This window comes from Macrobrachium nipponense, chromosome 22 (genome assembly GCF_015104395.2).
Source record: "Macrobrachium nipponense isolate FS-2020 chromosome 22, ASM1510439v2, whole genome shotgun sequence".
Lineage (NCBI taxonomy): Eukaryota > Metazoa > Arthropoda > Malacostraca > Decapoda > Palaemonidae > Macrobrachium > Macrobrachium nipponense.
The window spans coordinates 11,149,423-11,162,459 of NC_087213.1; the positions used below are offsets into that span (position 1 = coordinate 11,149,423).

Genomic DNA, 13,037 nt, shown 5'->3' on the forward strand with positions numbered 1-13,037 from the left:
AGGAGGTAATCATGTTACCCCCACCCCTTTTCATCTACATTTTATTTGGGTGGAATAATGTCCGACCTATTTGTGGCATTTTCATATTTGGTTAAAAAACTATAAAAAAAAGGCATACTTTTGGCTCAGTAACTGTACTGATTTCTTTTTTCCTCACATTGCCTCCAACGCCGCGTGACGCGCAAAGGGCCTCTTTGTATCTCTGGACGTTTATAAAAAAAATTATTAGCTAACTTTCCCCCGTGGTTATTGCCAGATGGCTTTTGGTTTATAGTAGGTATATATATATAGATATATTATAATATATATATATATATATATATATATATATATATATATATATTAGTGGTGCGCCACAGATCTTGTTAGCTAGTTAATTCTGTCTTAAGAAGAAAGAAGAGGCCCAATAATGATAAAACAAAAAAATACAACCCTGTAGATATGGCCTCATCTCTTCCAGGTTGAAGGAAGGTGCAGAAATGAACGCAACGTGGTTGCCACTGACTCTCCAAGAACAAACGCACATCGCTTGGAAATCAGAAGAGAAATTGAGGAAGTAACGGAGAACAATGATGCCCTCTCTACCAGCACCAGTGTTCCGCACATCTCTGATGACGAAGTGTCTTCAGACGTATCGTCAGGTTTACATGACTATAATGAATCGCTAAGCTCTCAGAGAGATCATCAGCCTATAGAATGGCCCCTCCGCCGACCACTGAATATTCAGACAATCTGCTGATGTTTTTTCAAATGGTCTTTCATGCTCATTTTTGGAGGGCTTCTGTCGTCCTCCGTTTGGTTAATTTGGCGGGTCCCATTTTTATTTGTCACTTATGGGAGCAGATGTCATTAATGCATTCACTCTGTTTTTGAAAACGTTTCTGTGGACGGACATTCAAATATAGAACATTATTTCTAGGTTTGGGCTTGTATATACATGTATCTAACAGTATATCCTATAACTAAAGTAAATTCATACTAAAGTATACGGTGGCTGGAACGCAAGGTCTTAATAATGTCTAGGAAGTGAAAGGAAAGCATGCAAGATAGACACATAAATGGGGCTGTTCTGCTGATGATCATTTTGGGTATGATTCGTATGAGATTGTGAGAGTTTACGGGGATGAGCAGAATTGTAGGATATAAAGGGGGAAGGGGTACAATGTCACTTAGATTATTCATTTGATGTCGAAACGAATGTTTCAAAGCCCAATAAAACAGAAATATATCTTTCGATTCCTGAATGTGATTACGGTTTACAGTAAAAATTCACTAGTACCTTTCCCGTATGATGACTTTGTCTTGTTTGTTCTAAATTTTTGCTTAATGCTGTATACCTGAATTTGCTGGTCCCGTAGCACGCCTTCAGCAGAGTGGGACCAATTAAGAAATTTACTGTAAACAATCACCCAGGTTGTATAGAACATAGATTTAAACAAGAATAATCCTGGGTTTGAATGTCAGGTTTTAGAGCTTCTCGCTCAAGTGGCCCGCTACGGGACCGATGGCTAATTTTTAAGCAAGCTTCTTTGAAGAATGGCGATTTTTGTTGAAGCAACACAAAAATATTGTTATGGCGAAAGGTGTAAAGTTTCAAAATGAAGTATAAATATGTCTAAATCCATTTATTAATATATTGAAAATATCATTATGGCTATACTTTAGTTGGGGATATTCGATAAGCTGAAAAAGAAAGAAAGAAAAAAAAAACATTTACCCTTCGTTAAATATCATTGAGAGCGATTTTAACGGTGCTAGCTGCTGCCCGAAAAAGTACTGCTTGCTATCTCATCACGAGGTTAGGAATAAAACTACAGTAAAATATATTGATTTTTATATACAATTTGTTTCTTGTTTATAAAATGTTTTGAAAGCAACATGGGCTACGTTTCTACGAATAGTTAAGAAATACAGACATTTGTTATTTATATAACAAATAACAAGGTTAGTAGTTGTCAAAGAAACGGAGGGTATAGATATACATTTAATGGCGGCTTTCGGTTAAAAGTATTTTTAAGTGGTGCTATTGAGCTCGAATAAAAATTCTTCCAAAGATGGGATTACACAAAAAATAATCTGTTTTAGTAACCTCCAACATTTATTTATGAACAATGGTCATGGTTCATGAAACGAACTATGATGCCAGTTTTATAACTTTCTTTCAGTACAGACGGATGTATCAATCCAATGTAATTTTATCTTAACACGAAGTTTATATTTGTTAAGCCGTACCCAAAGTTTTGTTTTAATGATAAAATGCTTTAGCCATAAAATTAAAAATAAAACTTGTGATTTGCATGATTTGTTTATCCTTCATAAAATGGTGACTATATTATAGACCGTGTCAAGTCATAATAATAATAATAATTCGTATCGAATTTAAGTTCATATGCATTATTATTTTACAATTGTAAATGGTCAACTTCCCGCAAGTGTAACTGTCCAAGTCTTTCGCTTGACTTTCGACTGTCATTCAACTTCAAGAAATTTGTTTGAGCAGGTTGACATGATAGCTACAATCGAGGAATAAATGTAATATTTCCTAGTTTAGTGTTTTGCAGTATGAATATGGTAAGTACTATTAGGGTTAGTCGTTTGAGTAGTCGTTTTTTTTGCAAAACTATATGTATCTACTTACTACTGTGGTTCACTTTATCAAGTGTAAACCTAGACTACTAGGCTATTACCTAGTAGGTAGTAGGTACCTAGGCTATTTATTATATTTTTAAACTGTAACTGTACGTAGTCACATCCCGGAGTTGAAAGTTATGGTATTTCAATGTTTCAGCCGTTTGTTTTTGTAACAAATGTGCAAAGTCAGAGATATTGGGTAGATCTAGGGTACTTCTCCCTCCTTTTATATAGCCTACAGTTAAGGGGGGTCACAGAGGGGAAGTGGGGTTTTTGGATGGGGGGAAAACCTAACCTTAGGAACTGTCAATTAAAAAAAAGTGACATAGGGTTGCAGTTTAACCCAGATTACCGAAGGTGATCTGTACCTTGCCCTCCAATAATGTGGGTAATCAGGCATTGATGTACTACATACCTAAACTAGCTAGTGTGTGATGTCACTAGTCGTTTAGCCTAAGTCCCTTGGGAACTTTGTAACACTACATTCTGGTATTTCACTCATCTTGTACTTCCCCCATCAACCAGAATACCAGTTGTATCTTGGAATTAGGCTTACCCTACAAATTTGCTACTGAGATGAATACCAGAAATATTTAAGATGCATTAAAACAGCAAAGTCATATCCAATTGTCAAACCCAAAATATGATTGTTTTACAGTAAAAATTACCAAAATATTGAATGTTCCGGTAGTTTACATATCCATGGACAGAGCCTACAGCTCCTAAACTATGATCCCAAATAAAAAATTGCAGAGAATAAAAGTTGTCCAGCATTCCAAAATCTACCAGAAGTCACTTACCCGACCAATTAGCCATCAGCCAGAAAAAGTTATGTTTTACAGGAAACAACTTTTTCTAAGTTCCCACTTGATGCGAATGGTGAAGCACCGTACGTCACCCCAACCTCATCGCGGGAATTTTAAATCCAACCAATCCTGCATCAGGTTGACCCTGGTCATTTCCAAGGGATATGGATTAATTTAATACCAACCAATAAAAATACATCTTATGAATTAACCATACCTTAATCAGATTCAGAACTTGCAGAGGTAGGCTATCACGGGGATGTTGGAATAGTACTTCCATGTCATTTCACTTGTGTTTCCCCCTATCCACACACCCAGGTTTCCCACTGTGGTCCTCATGAACTAGGGTATAGAGGGTTCCAGTATGTAAACTACTACTTGTGATTAAGTGAAAGTTAACTACTGGTAGTAAATTGTCACTAAAATGAACATTAACTTTGTTTAAAGAAAACCACACACAATGATTAAACTTCAACACCAAAGAAGCCATTCTTAAGAACTGAAGCAGATTTTTGTCAAACAGTGCCAGAATTCTGTAAACCCACTTAATTGGTGATACTTAAAAGAAAAGAAGCGACCATGCTTCAGCATTGTTTACATACATCCTACATGAAAATAAGTCCACAATACACTGGAACAATCAAAATCCAATCTGGAGCCCCACTTGCATGACCAATGAAACATCGACGCAGAATGTAGAAAATATCCATTTGGGTAACTACATATACATACATTCGATGGTAAAAATCATTGTAATTGTAAGCTGGCAATAGATTATATGATTTCTGTGTTAAGCACTCTGAGGAGACTCAGGAGAAAAAAAAATTAATATTGATGATTGGTGTGGTGAAACTAAAAAAATTATAGGGCCACATTCGGTACGATTTCATTCAACCTTAAGCCCTCCTGCACTAGCTTTGAATGAGACCAAGTTACAGTGCTGAGGAGTTTACTAACTTACTTAAATTTACCATGAAGTCAAGAAACATTGCATTTTTATTCAACAAAAGTGCAGTTAAGATACAATCAACTGTATTTCCTACACCAATTCTTTTTTGGGTGATGCCACACGGGTTCACAAAGACGCATTTAAAGGTTTAACACATAATTAATATTTAAAGAACACAACAATTATCCAAGTTACGTTAAGAAGCAAGAAAACTAACGCATTACTGCAAAATTAACAAAACGTTACGTTACTTCGATAGAAGAAAAAAACATAAATGGCAAAACAGGATCCCAGAATATCCTTATGAAGAAGTTACTGCAATGGCGACGACAATTCACGAGGTGATGTGGCTGGATTCTACAAGAACATCTTCTTTTATTTGCCTTCGTGGAGTCAGCTGCTAAAATTCGAGAGCTTTACTTTTCCACCCTAGAAGAAAACTCGGGAGGAGTATATTGCATAACACAGTTGTCAAATCTACAAAATTACAGGGTTACGTAACAAACATCAATTTAAAAACAATCTTCAAGTGCTCTAATCGTAACCCAACATACAAAAAAAAGGGGGTTTCGTCCAGAAGGCAAACATAAATTACTGGCATGTGCCCTTACAGTAAGAAAATAATATGACAACACTGTAATGATAAGTCATCTAATTTTATATAGATGGACAAAATTTGCAAAAAAGTGGTTTATTACTTTGAATATCAATGTACTAATTTATACCGACTCATTGCTATAGTTAATATGATAAAAACTACTTCTGTGGAGCAAAAAATAATCATATATCAACGTATTTTCATAGAATCTGGGAAATACTTCAAAACAAGTACTCATAAAAAACTAGGAAATTTTATTCAAGGGGAATAAATGGCAATTTTTGACATTCTCCTCCAAGAAGAATCATAATTAGAAGTAATTACAACTGCACCCAAATTTTAAATCAAATATACATTTAGAGTACATCCATAGAAATTAAATCCTTTCTCTCTTGATCACAGCGGATTGCTGCTGCACGCCGAGGTCTAGTACCATTCAGAGGCACACTATCTGGCTCCTGAGTTACAACACACTCAAATTTCCTCTCGGGTAATTCCAGAAGTACGAGCTTTGTGATTGATCTCATGTATAGTTTATTATTCACTCTCACTTCTACAGACCTAATCACACCATCAGACGACGGGAACAGCTGGGTAACCTTACCCAATGAGAGGAGGGATCTATAGCCTTTACCCAGATGATCTTCTAAGTCTACCATCACTATGTCCCCAACTTTCACATTTGCAGAGAGATTATTACTAGAATTATTATGTCTCTCTCTCAAGGACACTAAATAGTCTCTTTTCCAAGAGTTCTCAAATTTCCTTAGCACTGATGATAATCTAAAATATTGTGCTCTAAGATCACTTGAACTCATGAAATCTGGGTCATCAGTTGCTAAATTGTTAAGAGGGGAAATACAAACATTTCGCCCATAAAGTAACATAGAGGGAGTCAAAGCCTCCCAATCTCGATCAGAGGAGAGATAAGTCAGTGGTCGAGAATTTATCACAGCTTGAAACTCAACAAGTAGAGTTCTCAACTCTTCAAAGGATACACGTTTGTGATACAAGGCCTTAGACAAACATCCCTTTAGAACACCAACAAGGCGTTCATAAAAGCCTCCAGACCAGGGGGCTCGCGGTGTAGTGAACTTCCAATTAACACAATTTCCTTCAAGGTATGACTTTACCTCTGGTTCCTCCATAGTTTCCTTCAGGAAATTATTAAATCCAACAAAATTCCTACCATTGTCAGATATAATCAGACTCGGCAGAGAATGACACGCTACAAAGCGTCGAATAGCCAGTAGGAAATCGGGAGCAGTCATGGAATGAGTCAATTCAAAATGAACCGCCCTGCTCGTAGTACAGGTAAATAGACATACAAAGACCTTCTCCAAGCCAGTCTCATGATCAAAAACGTTAATAGCACCAGTATAATCAACTCCTACTGATTGGAAAGGTCTATCATATCTCACTCTTTCTGTGGGTAATGGCGGGGGAGGGGGCAAACACAACCATTTCTTGGTTAACTTCTGACACAAAACACACTTGGACAGAATTGATTTGATAACTTGTCGTGTTTTAGGTACCCAAAAGGTTTCTCTCAACAATACCAGTACAGAATTGACACAACAATGGTGATGATGTCTATGCAAATGTTCAACTATCAACACTGTTAAATAACTTCTGGAAGGCAATAACATTGGGCACTGAGTATCATAAGACATGGAAGCGTTTTTGATGCGACCCTGAGACCTAATTAGATTTTCCTCATCAACAAATAAGTTTAACTGATTACACAAGTTCTTAACATCCATGGACACTCCATGTGAATTCTTATCACAGAGGTACATTCTGGTAGTAGAAAAATGTTGCTTCTGTTCAAGGAGGACAAGTGCTTTAATTTCGTTAACAACAAACTTAGAACCTTTACTGCACTTATTAAGAAAAAGCAATATTGACCTCATGATACGTTTAAGCTTACTTAAATTACTATAACGTGGATGTCAAATTAATGGGGTTGGAGGGTGAACAAACTTAGGTTCTGAAAGAATTTCATTAACATGCACAGTTTCTGTAGCTAAAGACTGGGGATAATCACCAGTTAAAAGCCATTTAGGGCATTCCACCATAAGGAATTTTGCGCTAAATCTTCACTATTACTACCTCTGGATAGAATATCAGCTGGATTATCCTTAGAGGGGGTATACCGTAGAGAAAACTTGAATTCATTAATTTCAGTGACTGTTTCGTACATAGGGAATTTTACTATTATTGTTCTTCACCCAACAAACAGAAACCATGGAGTCACTCCAGAGAGTGCAAGAACTCACTCTTAAATCATCATTCTGCATTAATCTTCCAGCAAGTTTCGCACCCAAGGACAAGGCTGTCAATTCCAAACGCGGAATAGTCTGTTTAGGGTTTGGTGCCACTTTACATTTACTGACCAGTAAATTGCTTACACTTCTCTTGAAATCAATCACATAGGCAGCAGCTCCATATGCCTTGTTAGAGGCATCACAAAAATACATGTAAGTGGGAACATTCAGGATGGTACAACCAACCCTAGGAAACTTTAAACTTTCTACATTTGTAAAACACTTGCAAATTTCATCAAACCTTGAACATAATGATTCTGGCAAAGGGTCATCCCACCCGTAGTTACTCCACAAACATTTAAGAAAATATTTACCTCTCACCTGTATTGGTGACAATAATTCTAGAGGATCAAACATCCGAGCTACTACTGATAAAACCTTTCGTTTGGTTAAAGGTCCTTTATACTCACAATTTACTTCCTTCAGTGACATCTCATCTTGTGCTAGATACCACTCTAAACCCAAAACGTTTACTCTTTCTTTGATAACATCTATGGTTCTGTTAAACTCTGAATCATTACTGACCCATCCTTGTAGAGGCATATTAGCGTCTTCAAGAATCGCATTTATTACTGGATACTCATCCATCAAGACTGACACATCCTTGTAGGTTTTACTAATATTATCTACACAGAAATTCTTCATCAGAGATGATGCAAGGGAATTATCATGTAAAGATAAATGATGCAAGAGGGTTTGCTGCAAGAGAAAGGGGGAGCATGTAGCTCCAAAACAAACTACACAAAACCGGTAAGTTACAGTAAACTTCAAATCGGAGGGATCAGTTATCCATATAAATCTGCAATAATCACGGCAGTCAGGTGAAATGCCTATCCTTAAAAAGGCTTTACTGATATCTGAAATCACAGCTACTGGGTTTGTACGGAAACTCAACAGGGCATCGAAAAGTTTAGTAGTTAATGAGGGACCAGTTAATAAACAATCATTTAAGGAAAGTTTTCCTTTAGCCTTTGAAGAAGCATTAAAAACTATTCGAATGGGAGTTGTTTCTGAATCCTTCAGTACAGCATGGTGGGGTAAATAATGCCCTATAATAGGGGAGCCTGAAGGAATTAATTCTATAAACCCAGACTGAACGTAATCTTTGATACTCTTATCATAATGAGCATACAAGGAGGGGTCAGATTCGAATCTATGTAATAAGGAATTTAATTGACCAATGGCTATTCCATAGTTAACAGGCGGTCTACTTTCATCTTTAAATGGTAAGGACACTTCATATTTATTGTCAACCCTTTTTACTTTATCCTTAAAACACTTAACGGCTTCTCTTTCTTCAGGACTAATTTCAGATTGACGAATACCAACACTTTCTAAATCCCATAATTTTCTAACTTCACAACAAGAATTAATAGGAATTTCCTCTACTTCTATTCTTGAACAGCATACATTTGATGTAGTAATCTCATTAGATTCTACATTGTCATAAGACCAACTAGGAAGAGGTCCAAAATTTAGTGCACCACCAGAACTATTCAATAACTGTATTCCAGAGCAAATTTGACCGTTCTGAATGAATTTTCCATAGTAATCAGCTCCAATGACTAATTCTATACCATTTACTTCATCTGAATTTAAATCATTATCTGCTAATTTTATGCCTTTACTCATCAAGAACGCAGCCGACTTACTTAATCCTGGAGAATAAATTCTGGAATTAACTATCGAATGCAATGGCATTAATGACAGTACAAATCTTACCTAGTCTTACCACAACTCTTACTATATTACAATTAACTTCCATGGCATCACTGCCAAATGGTTTTACCTTTAAGGCTACTGTTGCTATGAACGACAGACTAAGCTTATGGGCTAATTCCGTTGCAATAAACGTTCTTTGCGCACCAGAATCAAAGAGTGCTCTCTCAAAGGAACGATGTCCATTCCCTGACACAATTACCTTAGCAGTACGAAGAGCAGTCGAAACAGAAATCTTATTACTCTGAGAATGATCAATTCCCAAAGAAGCAGTCATAACTACTGGGGAACCACCTTTACTAACAGCACCTTTAGAATCATTATGAGATTTCCCAGAATTAACATTTGATTTACTAACATTAGTACTATTTTACACTCAACTTTGTGGAGCAGGATTAACAGGGTCTGTTTTCTTACAAATCATCGGGTAATGAGGCCCATCACATATATTACATTTCGGCTTATTTCTACCTTCAGAGAATAAATGACCTCCTTTGAGGCAAGCAAAGCACAATCTTAAATATTTAACTCTGTCCCTTCTACTATCAATGGATTTGAAAGTCTTACAATCGCGAGGGGCATGGTTCGATGAGCAAAACACACAATTATTGTCAGGACTACTATTACTAGGTTTACTGTTACTTGGTTGTGCTCTCTGCACGTTTTGCACATTTGAGGGAATCACTTTAGAATAGTTGCCCTGATCCCGTTTTCTCTTATTAGAATTCTCACCTTCGTAACAAAATTCCATTAATTCACAAACATATTTCAAACCTGAGGAAATTTGCTTTAAATCAAGAGACATACTATTATGTTTATTAGCTATAGCCTGAAGTGTTTCAGGTGATAATTTCTCGCATATTATACTAAAGAAAACGGGGTTCATGGCCTCTACATCTAAATTCAATGTGTTCATTTGTAAAATAATCTTCTCATATTCCAATTTGAAAGCGTTCAAATCCTCTATTGTATGACTGGGAGGGACTAAATGTATTAATTTGGACATAAGTCTAAGTTTCAATTTTTCCTTATTATCATACTTCTCCTTAAGGGTCTGAATAGCTACTGAATAATTGGCATTAGTGACAAGCAAACCTTCTATGGCTTTAAAGGTGTTATCCCTTAAACTAGCTCTGAGTGTAGAAAACTTAATCACATCGGAAATATCCTACGATCCTGAACTAAACTGTTAAATATATCCCAAAATGCAAGCCATTGTTCCTCCCCACCGCTAAATTCAGGTATCTTAATTGCTGGGAGTTTGGGGGGAGGGAGAGGGTTAGTGGTAGCCGAAGGAGGAGGCAAAGCGGGCCGTTGATTTACATCTCCCGTGTCAATCTCGCTCATAGTTTTGTGTGTAGTACCAATAGCTTTCCTTACACATCTAGTTATTGCTCTATAACTTCTACATAACCTCTCATATTCACTATCCTGTGAAATAATCGCCACATTCTGTGATCAACTATCTTCAAAACGTCGTAGACCCTCAGTAAAACAACGTTCATACATTACGAGGGTCGATTTTGGTGTATCAGTATCACCAATGCCGCTACCTGCCTCATCAAGCAAATCTTGTAAGGAAATAATTTCCCTTTCAATAACTACCCTAATCTTGGAATCCATTATCTTGTTAATGGATCAATAACAAACTTGCACAAATATCAAAAATGTATGGCAAATTATCTAAACCTGAGTGAAATATAACATCCACTGAATGCTAGATAATTTGACCACGTGCTCTTCATCAATTCACAAAATACATCTGGTCACGAAAAATCTAAGTCCAAAAAATGGCTACGAAATTCAACAAGAATTTCTTCACAGAGTAATCACTAAATACGAACAATAATGTTCCATAAACAACAGATTACTTGGAAAACACTCCAAGTAATTCAATACCTTATCCTGCTCACCAAATAACTTTGGACACGTGCCAGCTATACTAAAATGACTGTAAAGCTAACCATCTCCAACATGAACTTTATCGCAAATTATCTTTAACATCCAAAAAAATCCTTTGTGAATCGTTATGTCATCCGGTTCGAAGCACCAGCAAAGAATGTGGTGAAACTAAAAAAATTTAAGGGCCACATTCGGTACAATTTCATTCAACCTTATGCCCTCCTTGCCCTCCTGCACTAGCTTTGAATGAGACTAAGTTACAGTGCTGAGGAGTTTACTAACTTACTTAAATTTACCATGAAGTCAAGAAACATTGCATTTTTATTCAACAAAAGTGCAGTTAAGATACAATCAACTATATTTTCTGCACCAATTCTTTTTTGGGTGATGCCACACGGGTTCATAAAGACGCATTTAAAGGTTTAACACATAATTAATATTTAAAGAACACAACAATTATCCAAGTTACGTTAAGAAGCAAGAAAACTAACACATTACTGCAAAATTAACAAAACGTTACGTTACTTCGATAGAAGAAAAAAACATAAATGGCAAAACAGGATCCCAGAATATCCTTATGAAGAAGTTATTGCAATGGCGACGACAATTCACGAGGTGATGTGGCTGGATTCTACAAGAACATCTTTTACTTGCCTTCGTGGAGTCAGCTGCTAAATTCGAGAGCTTTACTTTTCCACCCTCCCTAGAAGAAAACTCGCGGGAGGAGTATATTGCATAACACAGTTGTCACATCTACAAAATTACAGGGTTACGTAACAAACATCAATTTAAAAACAATCTTCAAGTGCTCTAATCGTAACCTAACATACAAAAAAAAGGGGGTTTCGTCCAGAAGGCAAGCATAAATTACTGCATGTGCCCTTACAGTAAGAAAATAATATACATAGCCTCCACAGGAAGAAGTTTGACAACACTGTAATGATAATTCATCTATCTAATATAGATGGTACAACAAAATTTGTAAAAAATGGTTTATTACTTTGAATATCAATGTACTAATTTATACCAACTCATTGCTATAGTTAATATGATAAAAACTACTTCTGTGGAGCAAAAAATAATCATATATCAACGTATTTTCATAGAAACTGGGAAATACTTCAAAACAAGTACTCATAAAAACTAGGAAATTTTATTCAAGGGAGATAAATGGCAATTTTTGACAATTGGTATTCAACTGAAATAAATACCAAGTTACCATTAAACCTGTAATGCAGATGCAAAATAATGTTTTGATAGTTTTTGATGTGATATGGAAAAATTTCACATTAATTCCATTTTGAAATTAGTAATAGATAATACATTACAACCTGTTAAATTTAATGTAGTAATAATATGGGGATACTGTGGGGAACTGGAGAATATAAAGAATGAATAAATAACAGGAGGTGCTGAATGGTCTCCCAAGCCTAGCACTGAACTTTATTTCCCAAATTTCAATTAGTATGCATAATTTTAGGGTAGCACCTTAAACTAATCTTTTTCTGAGGGCTACAATTAGCAACCATAGGGGAATAACAATATCCTTTGGTGAAAGCTTGAATGGCAATTGGATCTTGGTAACAAGGGAGGTATTATTGTACTTCAAACCCTTGCAGGAAGTTGGATTTTTTAATGTTATGATCTTATGTTAACATGGCTAGCCTAGTAAAAAAAACTCATGGTCATATATTTTACAAATTTACTGTTGCCAAAATTAGTTCTGCTGAATTTTTTTATGCATAGGAACACTCAGTATTTTTCCAAGTGTTTTGTTGATGTTAACACTTTCACCAGAGTGGAGCTCCTGATTAGACTGTGTTTGCCGAGTGTATTTTTGGTAACCATGGATTACAAGTCTGGAATGTCATCACTTGAAACTGTGGGTATGTGATTTAATGCTGAAACGTGATTGGTTGATTTGTTAAAAGATAAACAAATTGTAGAATTTTGGAAATCAGGCATTCTGTGAAAGAACTGGGTTTAGTTTACAGTCATGGTAACTTTGGTTGGCGTACAAGTCTGACTTTTTGAGGTTATGACCACTATGTAATCAGTCACATTGAACATTTCATGCCTACCTCCAATCACAAGATCCATACACA

General features: G+C 36.1%; 1 protein-coding gene across 1 annotated transcript; it reads right to left on the reverse strand.

The window, feature by feature from the left end:
* Positions 1-5,340: 5,340 nt before the first annotated feature.
* Positions 5,341-6,132, reverse strand: LOC135198861 (uncharacterized). The gene has a single exon (XM_064226834.1). The coding sequence runs from the start codon at positions 6,130-6,132 to the stop codon at positions 5,341-5,343; it is 792 nt and encodes a 263-aa protein (XP_064082904.1).
* Between the last annotated feature and the right edge of the window lie 6,905 nt (positions 6,133-13,037).

Bases quoted from the DNA above. Each gene is read 5' to 3' on its own strand.
- LOC135198861 (XM_064226834.1), bottom strand. From the start codon at position 6,132: ATGGAGGAACCAGAGGTAAAGTCATACCTTGAAGGAAATTGTGTTAAT.